The 24,467-nt window shown below is 48.5% G+C and overlaps 8 protein-coding genes across 8 annotated transcripts; 1 reads left to right on the top strand and 7 right to left on the bottom strand.

Moving 5' to 3' along the window:
* Positions 1–844: 844 nt before the first annotated feature.
* Positions 845–1,165, bottom strand: F5891DRAFT_979254 (uncharacterized protein; the record flags this gene model as incomplete). The annotated part of the gene is made up of 1 exon (XM_041376860.1): positions 845–1,165. The coding sequence occupies one exon, from the start codon at positions 1,163–1,165 to the stop codon at positions 845–847; it is 321 nt and encodes a 106-aa protein (XP_041227338.1).
* A 5,088-nt stretch (positions 1,166–6,253) lies between these two features.
* F5891DRAFT_1221324 (uncharacterized protein) lies at positions 6,254–6,875 on the bottom strand (the record flags this gene model as incomplete). The annotated part of the gene is made up of 2 exons (XM_041369432.1): positions 6,254–6,579; positions 6,629–6,875. Coding segments are annotated over 2 exons (573 nt in total), but the record flags the coding sequence as incomplete, so codon positions are not given.
* Positions 6,876–8,989: 2,114 nt separating this feature from the next.
* On the bottom strand, positions 8,990–11,276 carry F5891DRAFT_1027800 (uncharacterized protein). The gene is made up of 2 exons (XM_041361453.1): positions 9,128–11,276; positions 8,990–9,084 (listed from the first exon to the last, which is right to left on the bottom strand). The coding sequence occupies exon 1, from the start codon at positions 11,263–11,265 to the stop codon at positions 9,145–9,147; it is 2,121 nt and encodes a 706-aa protein (XP_041227336.1). The 5' UTR covers positions 11,266–11,276; the 3' UTR covers positions 8,990–9,084; positions 9,128–9,144.
* A 2,174-nt stretch (positions 11,277–13,450) lies between these two features.
* On the top strand, positions 13,451–14,477 carry F5891DRAFT_230136 (uncharacterized protein). Its single transcript, XM_041371015.1, has one exon. It carries the CDS (start codon positions 13,810–13,812, stop codon positions 14,365–14,367), a length of 558 nt encoding a protein of 185 aa, XP_041227335.1. The 5' UTR covers positions 13,451–13,809; the 3' UTR covers positions 14,368–14,477.
* A 908-nt stretch (positions 14,478–15,385) lies between these two features.
* F5891DRAFT_891347 (uncharacterized protein) lies at positions 15,386–16,192 on the bottom strand (the record flags this gene model as incomplete). Its single annotated transcript, XM_041373299.1, has 2 exons — positions 15,386–15,840; positions 15,892–16,192. Coding segments are annotated over 2 exons (756 nt in total), but the record flags the coding sequence as incomplete, so codon positions are not given.
* Positions 16,193–18,239: 2,047 nt separating this feature from the next.
* F5891DRAFT_1027765 (uncharacterized protein) lies at positions 18,240–20,758 on the bottom strand. Its single transcript, XM_041361452.1, has 2 exons — positions 20,593–20,758; positions 18,240–20,524 (listed from the first exon to the last, which is right to left on the bottom strand). Exon 2 carries the CDS (start codon positions 20,511–20,513, stop codon positions 18,396–18,398), a length of 2,118 nt encoding a protein of 705 aa, XP_041227333.1. The 5' UTR covers positions 20,514–20,524; positions 20,593–20,758; the 3' UTR covers positions 18,240–18,395.
* Positions 20,759–21,530: 772 nt separating this feature from the next.
* F5891DRAFT_1027759 (uncharacterized protein) lies at positions 21,531–22,001 on the bottom strand. The gene has a single exon (XM_041361451.1). It carries the CDS (start codon positions 21,919–21,921, stop codon positions 21,589–21,591), a length of 333 nt encoding a protein of 110 aa, XP_041227332.1. The 5' UTR covers positions 21,922–22,001; the 3' UTR covers positions 21,531–21,588.
* A 309-nt stretch (positions 22,002–22,310) lies between these two features.
* Positions 22,311–24,085, bottom strand: F5891DRAFT_950110 (major facilitator superfamily domain-containing protein; the record flags this gene model as incomplete). The annotated part of the gene is made up of 7 exons (XM_041374928.1): positions 22,311–22,567; positions 22,620–23,145; positions 23,187–23,346; positions 23,396–23,530; positions 23,586–23,746; positions 23,805–23,870; positions 23,927–24,085. The coding sequence occupies 7 exons, from the start codon at positions 24,083–24,085 to the stop codon at positions 22,311–22,313; spliced, it is 1,464 nt and encodes a 487-aa protein (XP_041227331.1).
* Positions 24,086–24,467: the final 382 nt, after the last annotated feature.

Genomic DNA, 24,467 nt, shown 5'->3' with positions numbered 1-24,467 from the left:
TTTGGTAGTCTCAGTCGAACAGCATTGAGCGAGGGACTCAGCCCTACTGCTGACTCATGGTGCTGGGGAGACCAGGCGAAGCCTAGTGGAGCATGCACATTCAAACACGGCGCTTCAGTGCTTGACAGCCATTGAATGTCGTCGCATGAACAAGTCGAAGGAGAAACTGTTTGCGATTTCAGTCTAGCTTGACTCGAAACGTGCCGGATTGGAAGATAAGGTGATGCGAAGTAGGCAATGTATCTCTCCGGTATGAGAAAACTGAACCCCACAAATTGCGTAGTTAGGATTGGCCAAATTAATATGTAACATCATTTTACATAATTCAGTACCTCGGGCCTCGGCTAAATGACATATTCGATATAGCACGTTCACGTCAGTGCCCAGCCATGATGCGCCCACTGGCATAGCCTTGCTGCAGCACCTTGGCTTCATAGATGAACAAGGCAGGCGGACTGATATAGTGATAGTGAAGAGCTGGAGTTACGCTGGGCAATATGCACTGTTTTTTTGGCAGTTATATTCAGCTGACTGGTGAACATAGGTTCGTGATTTACTACCACGGAATCCCAAAAAACGCATGTAGGGAGAATGATTAGGATTCATAAGTTTATGGTGAACAACCTGTCTCAGACGTCTCAGCTGAGCTTACATTTTGGGAACCAGGGTTGACCATTAGAAATTGAATGCACCCTCTGTCAGAAAATTTGTGAGGTTTCTTTTCCTTTTCTAACCATATACCTAGTAGTACATTTTGAAAGGAACCTGTAGTCTAATACGCATGCGTGTAGTATGATACATACGATATGCCAATGAAAACCGCTTGGATCCATAATCAATGCATCTACAGTATTTCTATCGTCTTGACGTCCATCAAGTCCCGAACGGAAGCCCCATCTTTGACTTGCGCAATAATATCACGATCTGATGCGACCCTCTTGTATTCTCCGCCGTGCTGCCGCACTAGTAAAAATGCGCCAAAAGGCTGCCCAAGAAGAACAAGTAACCATAATGCTCGCGATTCTGGATCATCCACCTCCTGTTTTACAACAGAACGGCTAAGCGAGTCGTCCAACGGAGAAGAAGGCGGCGTCCAATAATCTTCTTCATTCTCCGCAAAGTCTGGTGGCTCAAGAAGAAACCGATCCCAGGGACGGACAAGCATCAAAGTTTGCTGATTGGGCCTTGTCCGCGAGAACTGAACAATCGGCTCTTTGGTTGTAATCAGCATGTCGTCAAGCCCGTCTGCCTTGACTTCATATCGAGTCTCCTGGGATGTACCGTAGCTCAGATTGACTTCTGTAACGCGGAATGTTATGCAAGGCAGACGCAATCTGCAGTTTGTGAAACGAGCAACGCTTGTGTTGTCAAGCCGGTCGTAAAGTTCCGAAGCCAGATCCACAACCATGGGATTCTTTCGCAGGGAGGAGATAGCTGTCTGAATCTGATCTTCGGACAAAGATGGAAAGGTACGTGGAGGAGTGGCATAAGAAGTAATATAGGCCGGAAGACAGCTGTTGAACTCGGAAGGTTGTCCGACCCAGTCAAGTACGGCGATGTTCCCCGACCGGGCCACGATCTCCTGCAAGAGTCTCCCGAGCGCGTTCTGCTTCTTCTCGCCATAAATGACAGGTAGGTGGACACCGAAGATACCAAACAATGAGTACGCGACATCTTCTTGCAATGTGGTGACACGAGATGACGCCCACTGAAGTCTCTGTCGAGCGTCGCTCATCCCAGGACGAAAGGATATCAGGGCCTGTGCATCTATTCCTGTTGCACCCTCTAACTCCTGCATGATTACGGGGGACTCTTTGTGGTTGGGAGAGCGATCGCCCAGATATAATGACCAATCCTTTTGATAGAATATAACAACTTTCGAAGCGACGAATTCTTGAAAGGTCCATCCTCGCTTGTTCCAAGCACTCCTCGCCAATGCGCCGGGTTGGGATGAAGGAGGGACATCGCCGAGATAGACGATGGTAAGCGCTGAATGACGATACCAGACGAACATAGAGTTGACCGATTCTTGAAGCTCAGTGTTGCTCTTCTTGTCGATGCAGCACGTGTCCATCCAAGCCCAGCGATATCCAGCATCACGAGCGACATTGCAGAACGACTGTAGTTTCGCAATCCCAGCAAGTCCCTTTAACTCACGCACATCTTTATCTTGAATGTCGTGCAGTAGCGCCTCCATCTCCTCCCACCTGTGTGATAACAGGACGCAACGAAAGTACGTTGCCACTACATCTTTGATGTGCTCTGCTCGGAGATTCGAATCCTTCATTGGAAATGAGACAAGCTCGTTGTACTCCGGACTCGTTTTGAAGGCGTTTATTTGTGCCGCTCTATCGCACAAAATACCCGTGGAGGTATTCAGTAGACGTAGCGGGGCATATTCGAGTTCAATCCGAACAACTCTTTGAATGGCGTCTTCTGCTTCCGATGGAGAGACATACTGCTGACGCAGATCTACAGAACGAGATAGGCATTTCGAGATCATACAGACGTTTCTCATGGCTTACCTCGTATCTGAGCTTCGGGAGAATCGTCCAACTTGGACAACATGATTTTGAAGGCCTCAATAGCTTCGTTGTAACGTTGCGCGCCACGCAGCGCTATATGCATCAACTCGTATCCAATGTGAGATGAAGGATCGAGTTCGATGACCTATGCATCACCGAAGTCAACACGGGCTATGGAAACATAGATGCCATCGCACCTTTCGCGCATCGAGAAGTGCTTCTGTCCATAGCATTTTTGCTAACCTTGCCTTGCTGCGCTTTACAAAGATGGCAACAGATGCAAAATTCAAGTCGATCACTGCCGAGTAGAGCGCAATCGCCCTGTCATAATCACTTGCAGCAAGGGCAGTATCTCCATTGGTAAGACAGAGCGCGCTGTATTCTTCCGTGAAAGCTGAGTGGAATGTGGGTGAGGATTGTAGCCTGGGCGATAATATGAACTCCAGACTTACCATTGGACCACTCAAGGTATTCGACCTTGGTATTTTCGTCACTCGAAATCATGATATATTGGTACGATCTCACGGCATCTGGAAGTTTACGTGCCCGAAGGAGTGCATCACAACGTTTATGGTGCGCAGTGAGCCACAACGAGTTAAGATCCCAACCGAAGAGCTGAACAAGAGACCTGGTTATGAAAAGCGTATCGAATATGTATTGACGTACCATCACTAAATCCTCGTAAATTTCATGAATGTGCGATTTTGATGATAAAGTACTGCAGTCAACAGCGACAGTGAAATGGTCAGCGGCTTCGTCGTGACGTGCGTCATCGAAGGCTCTGAGTCCAAGTTGAACATGTAGATATGCCTAATATGCAAGTTGCAAAAATTAGCATTAATGCGGATGACCCAGCGTGGCTGGATGAAACCTACTTGCACTATACGACATGCGCGAGTGTCGGCATTCGGACAACCGGTAGCGAGTTCTTTGAGGAGCAGGTTTGCCTCGTCATGTTGATCTGCATTGAAGAGCGCGATGGCCTGAAATACACGATGCAGGGGGAAGTATGTGAGGTAAATGTAATATACTTACCTTGACCAAGAGCAGAAAATGAACCATATCTGAATCTTGGTCCGTGTACATGGATGCAACATCAAATGCTGCCCTCGCATCCGGGATGTGGCCTTTTCCGCAGAGTGCAATACCCTTGGAGATATAACCTGTCAACGAGGGCTCAATGCTGATGGACTGTGTCACGATCGAGTTAGTCATTCATATGGGGGGAGGGGGGTGATGGATCACTGAATCTCACCTTGATTGCGTCCTGAAGGGCGCGGTCCCAATCGTGTTTTCGCGCCATAATGAATGAGCGATGGGCGTAGGAAGTATGGTTGTCCGGATCAGTATCGATATCTTGCGTGAGTAGTTCTTCAGCGGTAGATAAGTCACCGTCCATGCATGCATTGCGGGCTGTCGTGATAGCTAGAATCTGCACGGAATATGCTCGAATTGCCATGGTATATGAGTCAAGGACAGAAACATGCCTTTGAATTGATATTTTGAGGTAATGCCCACTGTGAGATCATGTTATCACCACCTCCACTGAAGATGTGTTGGCCGTCTATGGAGAAAGTAACGCATGTAGTGAAGGATGAGTGCTTGATGATGTCAATGATTCGTCGATTTGAGAGCCGCCAGAGAATAACGCGCTTGTCATCAATTGCGGATGCGACGACTGTGCCAGTAGGATTAATGGCGATGCCATTGGTTTCGGGATAGCGGCCCATCCAGGAATTGCCGACCTGCGGCTTCCATGTTGTTGTATCCCATTCACATAGATTGTACACGCCACCTGTGAGAAGGCGTGTACCATCGGGGGTCCATGCAACTGAGTTGTAACCCCCGAAGGATGCGACGCATTCTCTCGTGGCTGAATTGTGAATTTCGATAACGTTGTACGATACGATGGCAAGAAGTTCTCCAGACGGCGAATACCGTATGCATGTGACAGAGTGAGCACACTTGATTGGATCCCCTTGTTGTTGCCAGGTTTTGGTATTCCACAGTCTCATCACATGTGCACCAGTGGCTAGCACTGTTCCATCGGGAGAAAAATCCAACGTTCTGAGATAAGAGTTGGGGTGGGCTTCGATTTTGGTGAGTAATTCGCCAGTTTCTCCGTGCCAGACGATGAGTACTCCGCCTTGATCACCACTTGCTATCAATTGCCCATCTCGCGATAACGCCAATGCCCGCACCGTCTCGGGATGCCCCTCCATCTTCATCAACACAACACCTGTCGTCAAGTCCCACAGACGAAGTGTCTTGTCGTACGAGCCCGTAACCATCCGTCGTTTATCGGGGAAAACTGCAACTGCAGTTACACGTTTTTCATGGCCTTTGAACTCTCGCAGGGGCATTGTGATTGGAACGAGGTGCGACATTTTACTCGAGGTTGATTGAGCACGGTCGAGGTGGACTTTGGAGGGGGGTTTTGTCCTTCTCTACGTTGCAGAGGTGTGTGTATCGTACGTTTTATGGTGCTTCACTGCCTCGACCTGCCTTATTTTTATAGACGCCCAGGGCACTTATTATTATCAAGGCTGTTCGCCTGCATCGCTGTTACGGCAAGAATGTGCCCTATTGTCATACTCGCCGTCCTCGACAGTATGCCCTCCCAACACCTCTGCGGTGCGTACATGCATCCTACTCTTTTCTTCAAAGCTTCCAAGCTGTATCCCGTTGTATCCAATCAAGCAGTCGGTGCATCCCAGCCCTTGAATCTGACTATCTATCCTTCATAATGTTTATTTTTGTGTCGAACAGGTAGTCCAGCACATCACCATGTCACTCCTTCGAATGCGTGCACGCAGCTTATTGCAATATTACCATTCATTCAAGACCTGTTTGTGCACCGGATGCAGCCGGAGTTCTCTCAGTTTTAGCGTCTCAAATTCGTCACTAATTCTAAACAAGAGTCCAGTGCGGCTCGTTCTAGCAATATTGCAACGAGACTTCTTGCAGCTCAGTCATTGGGCAGTTCGGTATGGTGCTGGAGAATACCTCTTGTACGACTGTGATCGCGCTAGGTTTTGACGAGGAAATAAGCATCACATCTCTTTTGTCTTCCTACTTACAACCTCAGCTCTCAGACCTTCTCATATCGAGAGTATGAACGCCTCCAGAACAGTCTAATCTAACCCGGGTCACAAAGATCACAAAACAACACAAGGTGCATCTTAACATCCACCACAGCCGTACCGGTCTACACATCAGCCGAGTCATGGAGAGCACTGATGGTGCGAATGACTGACGCATCTTCCAGCTCTAAATGCGTCCTACACAGCCGTGGGTACTACTACGCATGGCTGATATGACTGCAGACTAGTTTGTGTTATGTTTCACTCTAAGTCAGGAGATGGTGAGGATGAATCGGGCCGCCAAGATGACTCGAATCACGAGTATAGGAGTGAAGGCTCGCCCGAGCCTACCGCTTTTTACCTGTGATGGTTTATTCTAATTTATAAGGGAGGTACGCTACCTCAACTATAAGTACGCCTACGACTCTCATGCTCTAGCATAGGACCCTCAAGTAACAACTGAAATGCTGATTCATCGCTAAGTTTGCGGTACCCTGATGGAAGGTAAAGCGAGTGGATCCCCTCAAAGCACCTCTCTACAAGGTCCCAGGACTTTTTGTGCGATCCGGATGGATGGACATCTCTGATCCCCCCTGACCAAAAATGGGTCTTGTTTGCTGCGCATGTACGAACATTCACTTTTAGCCATTCTTCCAATGGCCTGTTCTTGCTGAGGAGGTTTCCACCTTCATACCGAAGACTGACCCAAGTGAGGGTCCAGATCAACGATTCAGCATCATGTGCATACACGTGCTTGACCTTGCCTGCCATGGCGTCTGGCGTGAGAAGGTTTACCACCATGAATGGCACCGTTCCTGTGCGCTCGAGGCCCCTGGAACCATCACGTTCAAACGACGATAAGTCGTAGTCATTGAGAATGCCTATGTATTGATCGTGTGAGTGGTACACCATGAGGTTGCTAGGGCTGACGTCTCGATGAAGCACGCCTCCCTTCCAGAGGGCGCGATGACCTGTTGAGTGGTGGATGAATGATGAAGAGCAGAAGAAGGAAAAATTTACACTTCACAACTTGCCACCACGCGGCAAGGAACTCCTCGCCAGAAAGCGTCGTGATTGGGATAAGCTTTCTGAATACGGTGATGTACAGCGCACGGCCGCCCTGTTCGGCCCGTTCAGCGTCCTTCAGTCCTAGTGCGACTCTGATGTTAGACGTGGATTTTTCTTTGATGTGGAACAAGACCAGCTCTGGGACGTGGCCTCGCACATCCGGATAAGTTTGTGCAATCTTGTAGACCTCCTTGAGGATGTCTGGCTCGCCCTGACACGTCTCTTCTGGCCAATAGAGCTCGGCCACCAGTTCAGAATATTCGTTGGGAAAATGGGAATCCCGCTGCAGACATGATAGTGCCTCGCTCTTCATTGAAAACACGGTAGTTGCACGTCCGCATATACTGAATGGAGTCACGCGCTCCTCAGACTTTACATCCGACTCGAGGTTGATTTGGGTATCCTCAACCATCACCTTGCCCGAAAATCCGAGTTCAGGCTCAAACACGCGCTTAAGGCCCCACTGTTCGTATCCCATCCACTGCATGATGAGAAGTAAGACAGACCAGCGTGGGAGGTCTAGAACGAAGTCGAGTAGCTTCGATTTCTCGCTGACAGAAAGGTATTGAGAAGCACCTGTGCATCTTGCGAGGAGTTTTTGCAGCATAGTATCTGCCTCACACTTCTCAGAGTTTTGGACGTCCCTCGCAATCCATGGGCGGACATTACTGACTCTGCAAAATTCCCTGATATGGGTGATGGTGGCGAGAACAAGAGAAAGAATTGACGCACTCAACGCCAACAGTACTGATATGTTCGCTGACAACAGCGGAACCGACTGCGAGTGAGGTGGATTTGAGTCCAGCCTCAGAATGGGCAGACAAGGCAGAGTTACGGGGAGGTGTTTTGTGTATGATGGCGTCAACATTGTCGGCCATGATGATGAGGGCTAAGGATGCTGAGATAGAAACGAAAGTGAGTTGAGAATCAAAACACGCAAACCTGTGCTAGCTTTTAAACCAGCAAAACACCATTTTTAAATATTTCAAGTCAAGGTCCACAATTGATAATCGATAAGTAGTTGAACGAAGTTGATGGCAGACTCTGCCAGAGTTCAGTAAACGATAAATTGACCGAGTTCACGACAACAGCGATTATGTAATCACCATCGACACGAGTCCGCCGGTCGAGTTCAATCTTCTTCAAGTTACAATCCAAATCGTGTAAGTATTCCTAAATTTCTTACTTGATCCTTCTTGTTTTCTTTGCCATGTATCCAACACGTACCGGTTGGGATCTTAATAAACAAGGTTTGCTATAGGTATAAAGTTTTACCTTGCACAGAGGCGAAAGGCTCGCATGGGATTCTCAGGCTGGCACTTCGCAAAGGAGTGACTTGTGGGCGCAGCGTTGAAGATCCATAGGCTGCACAGCTGTCACCTTCACGGCGGCCCTTTACCTCCGTTTTTATCTACAATTTTACGGACGATAAGTCACTTTTAGTAGTCCTCCTGAGGCCTGAACACGCGAGCAATCAAGAAATTTGATGGTCTTTCTTGATGTTCTTTTTAGATATCTCTCCTGCATCCGTGCTGTTGTTGCCTTTGGCATCTATCGTGTGCGATTTCCTTCTTCAATGCACATTCTCATTGGTCCGTCTTAACATTCCGCGCGTCGCACAAGAAACTTTTGTAGAAGAATTTCACTGATCAGCAGCCTTTGCCTCCATTTCTGATTTTACAAATATCACACTTCGGGCCATCTTGCCGAACACACGAATAACCAAGGAATCTGATTCAAGATGTCTTATCAGAAGTCCCTGTCTGATCACCGGGCGGTGCGTAGTAGGGGTCAGTCAGACTCGCAACTCGTCGATCGCCACACAAGAGATGCTGATAGTGACTCAACTTGACAACAGATGTTCTTTCTTATCAATCCATAGGATCCAAGGATCCGAATGATCGTCCCCTAGACCTGCCTAATTTTGCAGATGGGATGGAGAATGGATCCCATGTTTTCTGAACCGTCAGTCGGATCTTTTTATGAGTCGTTGATGTACTCCACGTGTCTGTGGATGCCTTCGACATCCTCCGTAATTGCCCCACTTTCCTGTTTTTGCTGTTCCCCACCATTGTGCTCGAGATGCGTACATTTTGATGTCTCGCTTCCGACCGCACAATGTGTTGGTTGAAACTCATCGTCGATTCATTGACATTCCTCATGCAGAAGGTATTCCTCGCAATATGACCGCGCTGCTGTTTCTTTAACCCCTCTCGCCTGCCATCCGGGATCATGACGACTTTTAATAGTTCACAAGTATGTGAATGTATTTACGATGTGCTCTGCTTCAGCTTCGCACCGAACCCTTGTGCATCGTCAACTGTACATTTTTCCCATACATAAATACAAACACATAGATCTACCGGCGAAGCGTATCGTACTCTGAGCAAGGTACATAGTGAAATGTATAGTGAGACATAGGGAAGCCTGATTTCTGGAAATGGTCACAAACCTCATACAAATCAATCTCATCCAAGCGCAACCCAACCACACAACTCCATCTTCTGGCTGATCTCCGTGGGCATCCGCAACACCATCTCCTTATGCAATTCATTGAGCTGACAGCTCTCCGAACAAAGCACAAATCTCCCAAGCCCTCCCTCCCGTCCTGCGAAGATGCATACCGTTGGCGGTCGCTCGGCATGGAAATAGTACATGGTCGACGAGCATGTGTCGATGAGCGTGTACATATGTCCCGGTCCATTCTGCGCGTGTTCCTTCGCATCCTTATATTGCTCGTCTGAACCTATCCGTCTCGAGAGTTGTTCCGGCTTCGAGAACAATGAACCGCTCGGGGTGACATACATCCTCGGGAAGTGTGCAATGGAACCCCCGTATAAGTGACTTTCTACCGTTCCTTTATCAACCACTCCTTTGACTCCAATCAACCACGGTTGTTTGTCGATTATACGACCAGATCTGCTGTAGAGAAACAGTCGAGGGGAAAGGAACAGGAGGAAGAGTCCGATTACAATGAGTGTGATGCCTCCTGCTCTGCTGGTATCCGGTATAATACTTAACCCACTGATAATGAACGGCCAGGAGAAATATGGTATGTAACCGACAATCTTCCTCCTGACCGAAAATGGAGTAGTGAATGGAATCTCCGGGAAGTTCTTCCATCTGATAGCTGCCGCCCGACAGCCATCCAAAACGAGAGCTCCGTTCTCTGTCACACCAGCGACTTGGATCTCCGGAAGGATGTCCCAAAGATTCGCGTGATAGACATCATTGTCAGCGTACCAGCACGCCCTTGGGGTGGTGGTCGAGGGTAACATGGACACCATGCGATCAGCGATGCGGTCGCTGTCGTTGGCCATTGACAACCTCGCGAGTGCGCGTAACTCATCTTCATCGTGGTTCGGCTGAATGCGGTGCTCAAAAAAGCCCATGAGCGCATAAACTTGCTCCGCCTTGTGTGGCTTGTACTCCTTGCCAGTGACAGACGCCCCACCCACCATGTCCGACTTTGGCGGGAGAGGAGGGCCCGAAAGTGTTGGGAAACCTGCCATAGCACGCCTCCATATAGCTGATTTCAACAGTGTCAAGCGCTCCAGCCTCTCAAGCGGATCCTTCCCACCGGCGTATGCATTGATAATTGCTTGTTCATCCTCGGAGTTTGTATAGGCCAGGTTAGCCAGTTGAAACAACGACAACGACTCGACCTCTTCCCGATCCCGGAACTTGTAACAAAGCCGAGAGCTCAAGAGGGCTTCTGGAAAAGTCCATACCCGTCCGCCCCAGCTCATCCAGCACTCCTTCTCTCCGGAGTCAGCTCTCCCGAGCATGATCAACGTCGTCTCCGCTCTACGGTAGACGTCTGACATGCAGTACACATCCAGATTCTCCTCTGATGGAGTCTCCCCTAGACACTCCAAGTCAAGCCAGTAGGCATTGAATTGCTGTCCGAGCACCGCCGCACGAACTTCGTCTGTGAACTGTGCCTTTTCTTTCTTCTCACGTGGGCCTTGAGAGTAGACGTCGGTTGCGCGGTAAGAGATGGCGATGTATTTAGCGTGGATGATGGTATCACGATCCGCGCATCGAACCCACTCATTCTGATTTGAGCCGCGGATCATGAGAACTCGAGGGTAACAGGCATGTGTACGGGTAGTCATATCAGCTTCCTCTTTAACGCGCGATGAATGCTCCATACGAGAACGAGCTGCCCATAGCTGACCCTGAAACTGACGAAGATACGGTTTGTAGTATCCTGTATACGACGAATCAGTATCGTCTTCAGAGTCACCACTAGCGTTGTTATAAAAAAAATCCACGAGAAACCAGACGATTGGCCACAATAGCTTCAGCGCGAACCACACTGATTTTCCGATCCACTCGAAAATAATCCATCCTTTGAAGGGTGAATGGGTTAGCAGCCATATTGCGAGTTTGCTGGCGTCGTTGGTGTGATCTTTGATGGCAACTTCAAATTTGCCAGAGGGTGTAACGGCTTGCACGATCAGCCTTCGGCAGATTCCAGTGGTAGGGCTGATGTATCTCTGCTCTTGACCGTGCATTGTCAATGTTCCCAAGTCATTGGAGCAAGTGATGCTCGAGTCTTGATGCGTGACTGGGAGCCAGTGCATCCTAACTGTTCCTGTAAAAGCGTCGATGTGATGATGAGTGCGAAGACTACAGGACCTTCGAGCTGTGAACTAGACTTACAGCGAGAAGAGAATCACAAGCAGGGTTTTACTTCTCACAGCGATGCCCTACTATTACCTTTATACGTTTCAGATGCTGTAACCCTAGATCTTTAGATGGCACATCATGACATACCGCCATGGTGTCGCAAAATCAGAAACCTTGTCTGATTGGACCGTAAGATCCCGAACAAGATATCGACCAGCGGTGTCATTAGATGCCTGATATCACGGGGTAACATAGCTGTGAGAGACTTCCAGAAGACAATGAGAATATCTGGACATCAGTAAACACGAGTATACGTATCATTCACTTCAGGGATATTCAATAGGCCCGATCTTATGCCTCCTACAGCAGACCCCCCCAACCAAGAGTATCAAATAGAGGCTGTTCTTCTTGTCTCGATGTACGAGATATTGTAAATGCACAAATGTCAGTTCGAAATAACTTGAATGAGATCATGTTGCCTACTGATGGTGACTAGCCTATCACTGTCAGAGTTTGAATCCGTCGAAAAACTATCGTCGAACATTGTATCTCTGTTTGGTATAGTCCCGGTCGAACGGCATTGAGCGAGGGACTCGGCCATAGTGTCATGGTGACTACTACTGATGGTACTGGGGCGATCATGCGGAGCCTGGCATCGGCAAAAGGACTACACAATTTAGCAAGACAGTACTCAGATAGCCGCCTTAGCGGTGATGTTAGGACAACGTTGAGGTGAATAACTATGCAGATCTGTGGCCGAGTGTTAATACTGTACAGCATATACATAGCATCCAGCCGTTATGCGCTCACTGGCACAGCCTCCCTGCAGGTCCACTCAAAACACCTTGAGCTAGGATTATGTATTAGTACATATATAGCACCTCAACCATGCACTCACTGGCATAGCCTCGCTGCACCTAGGTTTATGTATAGTACATACAAGCGCTCTATTCACCTTCGGATGTTGCTGTTGCTTTTGTCGTCTTCTTCTCTTGGAAATATCGTTCGAATGTCTCAGGGACGTCATACTCTTGAATGCGCGGTGTATAGCCGTCCGTGTGTGAACGAATCAGTACGTAGGTTAAGCTCGACTTTTTCAAGCGTCAGCCCTTGACATCCGTTGAATGTTGTCGCATAAAGAGGTCGCAGGGGAAACTGTTTGTGATTTCAGTCCAGCTTGAATGCACTGATCCGATTGAAAGAGAAAATCATGCAAGGCGGACAATGCATCTCTCCGGTATGAGGAAGCTGATGCATGATGCATTGATGAGCGATCGCAATGCTGTAGAGGTCACACGTACGCATTGGAAAAAATGGAGCACAATTTGCAAAAGGAAGAGACATGGCCACAGGTCGGACCGTACTTATAACCCGCAGTATAGCAGCTTACCCGCGGTATTATAGAAAGCAGGATGGCCGTGCACCGACCTTGATCTGTATGTTGGAGTTAGAGAATATGGTCATAGTGCGAGCACAGGAGTAGAAGAAGACGAATATACATAGACAAAGACCAACCAGAAAGTGGGGGATTTGTCCAGTCTGTGCATGAGGTCTATACAGACAAGTCACAGACTCCGTGTTGAAATCTGGGGGAGTGGTTGTCCGGAAAGTGCCGGGCAGTTTGTCAAAGCCTGCCGTATTATGTTATATCCTGGCCGCGTCAGCCTCCTGTCAGTCTCTCCCACCATTTGAATGAGAACGGGCTGCTCATCTTCGGGCACAGCGAGCTCGACACCCGAGCTATTGTTGCCGACAGGCGGTATTCCTGTGCCCTCTTCTAGGGACAGAACCCAGAAAAAAATCTCCGTCTCGGAGCTCGATCATGATGCGGACTAGACTCGTAACCAGTCTGACTATTACACCACTTGTGCAACCGTGGTAGCATACGCCAGGCTGGTCACGGGCCTAGACGCGGACGCGTGACGGCTCCATGCCAGCCCAATCATCATCTCTTTGGGACTTTAGCTTGCTTTGTCATCATGACTCCACCTCGGTGTTTGGTTGTGCTCGTCGTTCTTTTCTCTCATTTTTGTTGTTATGTTCTGGTTTTGATATTCTCGTGACCCTACTATGGGTGACTCCCAAATTTTTATTGGCCTGATTTCTATTTTTATAGGCTATCTTCGCCGGCTACCTGGTGACACGGTGGGATCTGAGATCTGAGGGCCTGGATCCTTGTACGCATCCGCATGCAATGAAGACAAGCCCAGCGGGGAAGCTGGCCATGGGTAGAGGGCATCCAAAACGCTTCTGCGCCGCCCTCTCAAGTTTACTCATGTAGGAAGATTGCCGTTGCAAACTCTCGTCGGGTTCCTTCTCGCCCATCAAGGCAGGGAACTTGATAAGGGGAGGGAACTATCTGCTTACTCACTTTGATGTGAAGTAGACTGCCCTGCATACCGGTTTGTACTTTATCCCTCCCATTGCTCTTCCCCGCACCTTGCTCACGCGGATGCCCACATATTCACTCACATGGATGCCCGCATTTTTGCTCATGCATGATGCGGATGCCTGCACCTTTGCTCACGCAGATGTCCGCAATCCTTCTCATGCGGATGCCTGCACTTTTGCTTACGCAGATGCCCGCAATCTTGCTCACGCGAATGCCTGCAACATCGCTCATGCGGATGCCCGCTACATCGCTCACGCGGACGCCCTCAAGCTGCTATCTCTTCTTTCCAACAGCGCTTTCCTCACCTCGAAGCGTCGCTCTGGGGCTCCTAAGATTTGGGATCCGAGGTTCACTTCGCTGCGTCACTCTCACTCCTAACACTTGGGAATCGCAGCTCACCTCGGCTCTCTCTCACACAGGTTGGGGCCGCCATCGGGGCTGGGTTGCCCCTTCGGGGCTTCCACCCAAAAAACTATCTGCTTCAATAAAGCAACCATTTCCTTTCATTCTCCTTACCGCTACTAAGACCGCTCCACGACAGCAAACGCAAAGTCAACATCGGTGTCCCACTTTTTTCTTCAAAGCTTCCAAAATGTATCTCGTTGTATCCAATCGAGCAGTCAGTGCTTCCCAGCGCTTGAATCTGACTATCTATCCTGCATAATATTTGTTTTTGTGTCGAACAGGTACTACTCCAGCACATCACGATGTCACTCCTTCGAATGCATGCACGCAGCTTATCACAATATTACCATTCATTCAATACCTGTCTGCACCGGATGCAGCCAAAGTTCTCAGTTTTGGCGTCTCAAATTCGTCACTAATTCTAAACAGGAGTCCAGTGCGGCTCTTTCTAGCAATATTGCAACGAACCTTCTTACAGCTCAGTCCTTTCGGTGTGGGGGTGCTGAATAATCCCTTTTGTACGGTTGTGATCGCGCTAGGTTTTGACGAGGAAATAAGCGCATTGTTGGTAATATCCTTGAATCAAAATCAAATTTTGCATAGCTTGAACATCTGAAGGGTCCGTCTTCCCCGAGATACAGAATAATGGAGGAAATCACTTGCTTGTTGGCTCCTCACTATTACAACCTACATCCAAACCACAAGGCTCATGTCTCTTCTGTCTTCCTACTCTCAACCTCAGCTCTTAGACCTTCCCATATCGAGAGTATGAACGAGTGCCTCCAGAACAGTCACATCTAACCCAGGATGGAGGTCACAAAGATAACAAAGCAACACAAGGTACATCTTCACCACAGCCATACTGGTCTACACATCAGCCGAGTCATGGAGAGCATCAATGATGCGGACGACTGACACATCTTCCAGCTCTAAATGTGTCCTACACAGCTGTGGGTACTACTACGCATGGCTGATATGACTGCAAGCTGGTTTGTGTTATGTTTCACTCTAAGTCAGGAGATGGTGGGGATGAATCGATTCGCAAAGAATCTCGAGTATAGGAGTGAAGGCTCACCCAACCCTACCGCTTCTGGCCTGCGATGGTTTATTCTACAAAGCGATTTGTAGGGGAGACCCACTACCTCAACCACAAGTATGCTCATACCCTACGTCGCAAATAAAAGACTGTCATGCTCCAACATAGGTCCCCCAGGTAACAACTCAAAAGCCGCTTGATCGGCCAGTTTCCGGTACCCTGATGGAAGATAAAGCGAGTAAATACCCTCAAAGCACTTCTCTACAAGGTCCCAGGACTTCTTGTGCGATCCGGATGGACGCACATCTCTGATCCCCCCTGACCAAAACTGGGTCTTTCTTGCTTGGCATAGAGAAGCATCCGCTTTCAGCCATTCTTCCAATGGTCTGTTCTTGCTGAGGAGGTTTCCACCTTCATACCGAAGACTGACCCAAGTGAGGACCCAGATCAACGATTCAGCATCATGTGCATACACGTGCTCGACCTTGCCTGCCATGGCGTGTGGCGTGAGAAGGTTTACCGCCATGAATGGTACCGTTCCTGTACGTTCGAGGCCCATGGGACCATCGCGTTTAAACGATGATAAGTCATAGTCGTTGAGAACGCCTATGTATTGACCGCGTAAGCGGTACACCATGAGATTGCTAGGGCTGACATCCCGATGAAGCACGCCTCCCTTCCAGAGGGCGCGATGGCCTGTCGAGTCGTGGATGAATGATGAAGAGCAGGAGAAGAGAAAAAACTTACACTTCACAACCTGCCACCATGCGGCAAGGAACTCCTCGCCAGAAAGCATCGTGATTGGGATAAGCTTTCTGAATACGATTACGTACAGGACGCGGCTGCCCTGTTCGGCCTGTTCAGCGTCCTTCAGTCCTAGTGCGACTCTGATTTTGGACGTAGATGTTTCTTGGAACTTGTGGAACCAGACTAGCTCTGGGACGTGGCCTCGCACATCCGGATCTGTCTGTGCAATCTTGTAGACCTCGTCGAGGATGATGTCTAGCTCGCTCTGACGCGTTTCTTCTGGCCAATAGAACTTGGCCACCAGTTCAGAAGATTCGTTGGGAAAACGGGGATCCCGCTGCAGACCTGATAGTGCCTTGCTCTTTACTAAAAACACGGTAGTTGCACGTCCGCGTATACCGAAATGAGTCACGCGCTCCGTAGACTTCGCATCCAACTCAAGGCCAATTTGGGTATCCTCAATCATCACCTTGCCTGAAAATCTGGGCTCAGGCTCAAACACCCGGTTAAGGCCCAACTGTTCGTATCCCATCCGCTGCATGATGAGAAGCAAGACAAAGCAGCGTGGAAGGTCCCGAACGAAGTAGAGTAGCTTTGATTTCTCGCTGACAGAAAGGTATTGAGAAGAACTTGTGCATCTTGCAAGTAGTTCTTGCAGCATCATACCTGCCTCACACTTCTCAGAGTTTTGGACGTCCCTCGCGATCCATGGGCGGACATTACTGACTCTGCAAAATTCACTCATATGGGTGATCGTGGCAAGAACAAAAGGAAAAATTGACGCACTTAACGCCAACAGTACTGATATGTTCGCTGACAACAGCGGAACCGACTGCGAGTGAGGTGGACTTGAGTCCAGCCTCCGAGTGGGCAGACAAGGCAGAGTTACGGGGAGGTATCTTGTGTATGGTGACGTCAGCGTTGTCGGCCATGATGATGAGGGCTAAGGCGGCGATGCTGAGATAGAAACGAAAGTGAGTTGAGAATCAGAACACGCAAACCTGTGCTAGCTTTTAAACTGGCAAAAAACCATTGTTAAATATTTCAAGTCAAGTTCCACAATTGATAATCGCTGAACGAAGTTGATGGCAGCTGCCAAGTCAGACTCACGGTTCTTCAGAACGTTGAACGATAAACGATAAATTTGACCGCAACGACGATTATGTAATCACCTTCGACCTGAATCCGCCGGTTGAGTTCACTCCCGACAATCCAAATCATGTATCCCTAGATTTCCTACTTAATCCCTCTTTTTTTCTTTGGCATGTATCCAACACGTACCGGTTGCAATCTCAATAAACAACGTTTACTATAGGTATAAAGTTTTACCTCGCATCGCATAGGATTCTCAGGCTGGCACTCCGCAAAGGAATGACTTGTGGGCGCAGCGTTGAAGAACAATAAGCTGTACAGCTGTCACCTTCACGGCGGCCCTTTACCGGTACCTCCGTTTTGATATACAATTTTATGGACGATAATACGGACTTTCTCGATGTTCTTTTTAGATATCTCTCTCTGCATCCGAACAACTGGACTACTGCGCGATCGTTCTCCATACAACGGAAGCGGGAGAGTGACTATCGAAAATCCTCGAGTTGTTGCCTTTGGCATCCATCGGGTGCGATTTCCTTCAATGCACATTTTCATTGGTCCGTCTTAATATTCCGCGCCTCGCACAAGAAACTTTTCCAGAAGAATTTCACTGATCAGCGGCCTTTGCCTCCATTTCTGATTTTACCAATATCACACTTCGGGCCATTTCGCCGAACACACGAATAACCAAGGAATCTGATTCAAGATGTCTTATCAGAAGTCCCTGTCTGATCACCGGGCGGTGCGTAGTAGGGGTCAGTCAGACTCGCAACTCGTCGATCGCCACACAAGAGATGCTGATAGTGACTCAACTTGACAACAGATGTTCTTTCTTATCAATCCATAGGATCCAAGGATCCGAATGATCGTCCCCTAGACCTGCCTAATTTTGCAGATCGCAAGGAGAATGGATCCCATGTTTCCTGGATCGTCAGTCGGATCTTTTTATGAGTCGTTGATGTACTCTACGTGTCTGTGGGTGCCTTCGACATCCTCCGTAATTGCTCCACTCTACCATTTTTGCTGTTCCCCACCATTGTGCTCGAGATGCGTACATTTTGATGTCTTGCTTCCGACTGCACAATGTGTCGATTGAAACTCATCGTCGATTCATTAACATTCCTCGCAATATGATCAAGCTGTCGGTTCTTTAACCCCTCTCACTCTGCCATCCCATGACGACTTTTAATAGTTCACAAGTATCTGAATGTATTTACGATGTACGCTGCTTCAGCGTCGCACCGAACTCTTGTGCATCGTCAACTGTACATTTTGTTTTTCAATACATAAATATAAATATATAGATCTGCCGGCGAAGCGTATCGTGCTCTGAGCAAGGTACATAGTGAGATATAACTGGAAGCACGGTGCGTGATTCCTTAGGATGACTCCAGGCCTTATCCAAATCAATCTCATCCAAGCGCGACCCAACCACACAAATCCATCCTCTGGCTGATCTCCGTGGGCATCCGCAACACCATCTCCTTATGCAATTCATTGGCCTGACAGCTCTCCGAACAAAGCACAAATCTCCCAAGCCCTCCCTCCCGTCCTGCGAAGATGCATACCGTCGGCGGTCGCTCGGCACGGAAATAGTACATGGTCGACGAGCATGTGTCGATGAGCGTGTACATATGTCCCGGTCCACTCTTCTCTTGTTCCTTCGCATCCTTATATTGCTCGTCTGAACCTATCCGTCTCGAGAATTGTTCTGGCTTCGAGAACAGTGAACCGCTCGGGGTGAAATACATCCTCGGGAAGTGTGCAATGGTACCCCCGTATAAGTGACTTTCTACCGTTCCTCTATCAACCACTCCTTTGACCCCGATCAACCACGGTTGTTTGCCGATTATACGCCCAGATTTGCTATAGAGAAACAGTCGAGGGGAAAGGAACAGGAGGAAGAGTCCAATTACAATGAGTGCGATGCCTCCTGCTCTGCTGGTATTCGGTATAATTCCTAACCCAATAACAATGAACGGCCAGGAAAAATACGGTATGAAACCGGCAATCTTCCTTTTCAGCGAAAGCGTAGTCGCAAATGGAATCTCCGGGAAGTCCTTCCACCTGATGGCTGCTGCCCGACAGCCATCCAAAACGAGAGCTCCGTTCTCCGTCACACCAGCGACTTGGATCTCCGGAACAATGTCCCAAAGATTCGCATCATAGATATCGCTGTCAGCGTACCAGCACGCTCCTGGCGTGGTGGTTGAGGGAAACATGGACACCATGCGATCAGCGATGCGGTCGCTATCGTTGGCCATTGACAACCTCGCGAGTGCGCGTAACTCATCTTCATCGTGGTTCGGTTGAATGCGGTGCTCAAAAAAGCCCATGAGCGCATAGACTTGTTCCGCTTTGTGTGGCTTGTACCCGCCGGTGACAGGTCCCTCGCCTATCATGTGCGACTTTGGCGGGGGTGGAGGGCCAGAAGGTGTCGGAAAACCTGCCATAGCGCGCCTCCATATAGCTGATTTCAACAGTGTCAAGCGTTCTAGCCTCTCAAGCGGATCCTTCCCATTGGCGTATGCATTGACAATCGCTTGTTCATCTTCGGAGTCCGTATAAGCCAGGTTAGCCAGCTGAAACAGCGACAACGACTCGACCTCTTCCCGATCCCGGAACTTGTAACAAAGCCGAGAGCTCAAGAGGGCTTCTGGAAAAGTCCATACCCGTCCGCCCCAGCTCATCCAGCACTCCTTCTCTCCAGAGTCAGCTCTCCCGAGCATGATCAACGTCGTCTCCGCTCTACGGTAGACGTCTGACATGCAGTACACATCCAGATTCTCCTCTGATGGAGTCTCCCCTAGACACTCCAAGTCAAGCCAGTAGGCATTGAATTGCTGTCCGAGCACCGCCGCACGAACTTCGTCTGTAAACTGTGCCTTTTCTTTCTTCTCACGTGAACCCCAAGAGTAGACGTCGGTTGCGCGGTAAGAGATGGCGATGTATTTAGCGTGGATGATGATATCGCGATCTACGCATCGAACCCACTCCTTCCTGTTTGGGCTGCGGATCATGAGAACTCGAGGGTAACAAGCATGTGTACGGGTATTGATCTCAGTTTCCTCTATAATACGCGATGAATGCTCCATACGAGAACGAGCTGCCCATAGCTGACCCTGAAACTGGCGAAGATACGGTTTGTAGTATCCTGTGTTAGACGACGAATCAGTATCGTCTTCAGAGTCATCACTAGCGTTGAAATATAGTTCCACGATAAACCAGACGATTGGCCACAACAGCTTCAGTGCGAACCACACTGATTTTGCGATCCACTCGAAAATAATCCATCCTTTGAAGGGTGAATGGGTTAGCAGCCATATTGCAAGTTTGCTGGCGTCGTTGGTGTGATTTTTGATGGCAACTTCAAATTTGCCAGAGGGTGCGACGGCTTGCACGATAAGCTTTCGGCAGATTCCAGTGGTAGGGCTGATGTATCTCTGCTCTTGACCGTGCGTTGTCAATATTCCTATGTCATTGGAGCAAGTGATGTTTGAGTCTTGATGCGTGAGTGGGAGCCAGCGCATCCTAACTGTTCCTGTAAAAGCGCCGATATGATGATGAGTGCGAAGACTACAGGACCTTTGAGCTGTGAACTAGACTTACAGCAAGGAGAGAATCACAAGCAGGGTATTACTTCTCACAGCAATGCTCCAGTGTTACCTTTATATATTTCAAGTACTGTAACTCTGGATCTTTATATCGCACATGATATACCGCCATGGTAGTAGTTGCAAAGTCAGAAACCTAGTCTGATTGGACCTTGAGATCCTGAACAGGATACTATCAAGCGGCGACGGTCATCAAATGCCTGTCATATAATGACGTCGGAGTCACATAGCTCGGAGGGACTCGCAGAAGACAATGAGAATATCTGGACATGAGTAAACACCAGTGCAGGAAGGTGACACAGCAGCGAAAAAAAATAGTTTATCATTCTTTCATTCTTTCGATTTCTACAACACACCTACACTTAGCAACCTGTGGCGCATCACGGTTGAGTAAACGTACCATTCACTTTAGGGATACTGATGGTGACTAGCCTATCACTGTCAGATTTTGGACCCGTCGAAAATTATCGTGGAATATTTGTATCTCTGTTTGGTATAGTCTCGGTCGAACAGCATTGAGCGAGGGGCTCAGTCATAGTGTCGTCATGGTGACTACTACTGATGGTACTGGGGCGATCAGGCAGAGCCTGGGAGAGCATGCACATAAGTTGCGTCCGCAGCATCGAATATTTCATTCCTCACATACCATGACAGCGTCAATCAATGCATCGGCAAAAGGACTACACGAGTTAGCAAGAGAGTACCAAGAGTACGAACGACAGATACTCACCTCAGCGATGATGTTAGGACAACGTTGAGGTGAAAACGGCGAAGGCGCCATGATAAGGGACTATGCGGATCTGTGGCTGAGTGTTAATACTGTATAGCACATACATAGCACCTCAGCGCTCAGCAATGATGCGCTCACTGGTATAGCCTCGCTGCACCTAGGTTTACGTATAGTACATACAAGCGCTTCATTCGCCTTCCGACGTTACGTTTGCTGTTGGTTTTCTTATCTTGGAAATATCGTTCGAATGTCTCAGCGACGTCATACTCTTGAATGCGCGGTGTATAGCTGTCCGTGTGTGAACGAATATGTGCGCAGGTCAAGCACAGCTTTTTCAAGCGTCAGCCCTTGAAATCCGTTGAATGTCGTCGCATAAAGAGGTCGCAGGGAAAACTGTTTGCGATTTCGGTCCAGCTTGAATGCGTTGATCTGATTGAAAGAGAAGATCATGATGGGATGCGGACAATGTATCTCTCCGGTATGAGGAAGTTGATGAGCGATCGCAATAATGCTGTGCAGGTCAGTACGCATTGGAAAAAGTGGAGCACAATTTACAAAAGGAAGATAAGCGAAGAAGTTCCGGCGGGATAACATCCATCGTGTAGTTATGTGAGCGTAGATGCGGCAGCCAAACTTGAATAGCACCTAGCTCAGTGCTCCGCTGCCAATCAAAACACCTTGGCCTAGGTTTACTCCGCAGACAGACGAACAAAACGATTGGATTTTCACATTTGAGAACGCCTTTTGTCTCTGCAGTCAGCTTGCTCTCAAATTATCAAGCGATTATTTTCCAAGCGAAGACAAGATCATAGCGGAATAAAATACATCCAGTTTCCTACAGATGGATTTGTAGAGAACAGCACGAGATAGAACCCTCCCTAACTTATCATGGGAGTAGGGAATGTTGTACACATACTAGTCTACATAGCCTAAAGTTTTGCCAGTTCTACCTCCTACACTAGATCATAACACGCGGTCAATCGTTATTGGGAATCTTCCCATACACTGGGATCACGGGGAAGCGATAAAGCAGTACCTACAGCGAGAAATACAATTGCGGTCAAGAAGTAATATATCGACCATGCATCATGCCCTTTCTGCAATGAATAAGAGAATACCGAAGTTGCAGACGCCGGGCCGATGATTCTTGCTACCGCAACAGCCACCTGGGCAATTCCGTTGGTTGCTCCGAGCGAGGCGTGATTGGGAGCAGCTGCTCTGATGAATAATACCATGCAGGCTATGGGTTCTTGTCAGTTCAACAGAGTGCAGGAAGTGCTGGATTAACATACGGAAGCATATGCTCAGGATAGTCTTCAGCATAAGCTGGACGACAACACACAGCCACACCGCCATACCTATTCCATAGGCTCGAGCCAAAGCATTGGTCACTGAGAATAAAATGACCATGGGTATGCCGGAGCTGACGCCGGTGATGTGGATAGCTCTTGCACCGAAGCAATCAATTAAACGAGTGTAGAAAAGTAGCTGAAATATGCCATGTATGACACTTGATGCCGCAAGTAAAGTGCCGATGCGAGGAGGCTCAAGGGAAAGACCACCAAGTTCAATCGGTGTGGCATAGAAAACAGGTAAGACCGAATTGATCCCCATTTGAAACAGGCCTGTGGTGGCATAACTCGCTGTCACGCTCAACACTTTCGAGGTTAGTAAAGCACGCAGCGGAAGCGGCTTTGATTTGACTTCGTCAGGATCGACTATAACATTGCTCAATGGCTGGCGAGGTTTTTGTCCGAAGAGTCCTCCTTTCATGAGCTCCCAAAGCGGTGTCTTGGTAGGAACGCTCTTGTAACCACACTTAGTGTGATCCAGAGATGTGTTTTTAGCATCGCGCTCACCTCTTTAAGACGGATATACGTGACTAGCCCAATTGTCGATATAAAAAATGCCGAAATAGAGCACGGCAGGATATATGGATAGGTTTTCAGGAGTTCGGATCGCCCAAAAATGTCAGGGAATCTGTCTGCTGGTCGGGAGAGCGATCCCCCAATGAGTGGTCTAAATGCCGTCAACCTCAAGTGCGAGAGATAATGTACGGTATACCTACCCAACTGCGCCTGCGATCGTCCCCGGGATTGGTAGATAACTGCATGCCTTGGGCATATTGGTTGCGTCAGTGATGTCCATCAGCATGCTCTTGGCCATACTATCGCTCGCATCGAAAGCTCCGCAGACAATACGACTGGTCGAGAATGTCAGGAATTGATGGTCACAGCTACTATTTTGAACACACTGACCTGACCACCAGAGCGAGGAAGGTCTTCGACAGCCCAAACGAAAACATAGATATAGAGATTGCTAATAGAGCTGTCAGTATTACAGGCTTCCGCCCGATGTGGTCGGACAGTTGACTCCAATAAAAAATAGTCAGGGTATGAGCTGCATAGTATGATGATTGCTGAAGAGAATAGTATCATGGATGAACGAAAGGGTAAAAACGATGCAGACATGCTTACAAGGATGCCTGCATAGTGACCGACCTGGGATTCGTCTCCGTGAGTGACTCCAATGTCTCTGATGAGCTTGACAAAGTCCAGTTGTGATTAGATATAAGTCCAAGCAAACACGATATTCTCACCTGAGGAATAAACGGGGCAAGGGTCCGAGAAGAAAGAAGTTCTGGCGTCTCCAAGAGTAGTAGAATCCAAATTTGATCCCATGGAAGAGGTGTCTTGGCCATTAGCTGCTCTGGGCGTTGCAGAAGGGATGTCTCCTCATCATTCTGCTGCGCATTCATGGTGGTGTGAGCGAATGACTCGGAGAAAAGATGCAGTTCATTGTACGACGTGAAGTCATTCCAATGAGGCGGTTGCTGACCGACTTGTTGGCTAGCTAATCGATAAGGCCTACAACGGCAGTCAACAAGAACCTGATCAATTGAGATAGAATCAGTCACACGGCACCTCGCACCCGGGTATAGCCGTCACTGTAGCTTTATCATTGGCTCATCATGTCAGAGGCACCCAGTACTGCATGTGCCGCATTAGATCAATACGTCTGTGACTTGCGCGCGTACCTGTTTATCAGGCGCCACAGGTCCGATGACTGATTCGTTTATGGTCTGCCTAGCTGGTGGTGCACTGTACTGTATACACAAGTACACAAGTGCCAATACAACG

Source organism: Suillus fuscotomentosus, assembly GCF_016647785.1.
Source record: "Suillus fuscotomentosus strain FC203 chromosome Unknown F5891scaffold_20, whole genome shotgun sequence".
NCBI lineage: Eukaryota > Fungi > Basidiomycota > Agaricomycetes > Boletales > Suillaceae > Suillus > Suillus fuscotomentosus.
This window is presented reverse-complemented; position numbering and strand designations above follow the sequence as displayed.

What these genes read in the sequence shown, in the direction of transcription:
- F5891DRAFT_230136 (XM_041371015.1), top strand. Translation starts at nt 13,810, where the DNA reads ATGATGCGGATGCCTGCACCTTTGCTCACGCAGATGTCCGCAATCCTT.
- F5891DRAFT_1027800 (XM_041361453.1), bottom strand. Translation starts at nt 11,265, where the DNA reads ATGCACTGGCTCCCAGTCACGCATCAAGACTCGAGCATCACTTGCTCC.
- F5891DRAFT_1027765 (XM_041361452.1), bottom strand. Translation starts at nt 20,513, where the DNA reads ATGCGCTGGCTCCCACTCACGCATCAAGACTCAAACATCACTTGCTCC.
- F5891DRAFT_1027759 (XM_041361451.1), bottom strand. Translation starts at nt 21,921, where the DNA reads ATGTTATCCCGCCGGAACTTCTTCGCTTATCTTCCTTTTGTAAATTGT.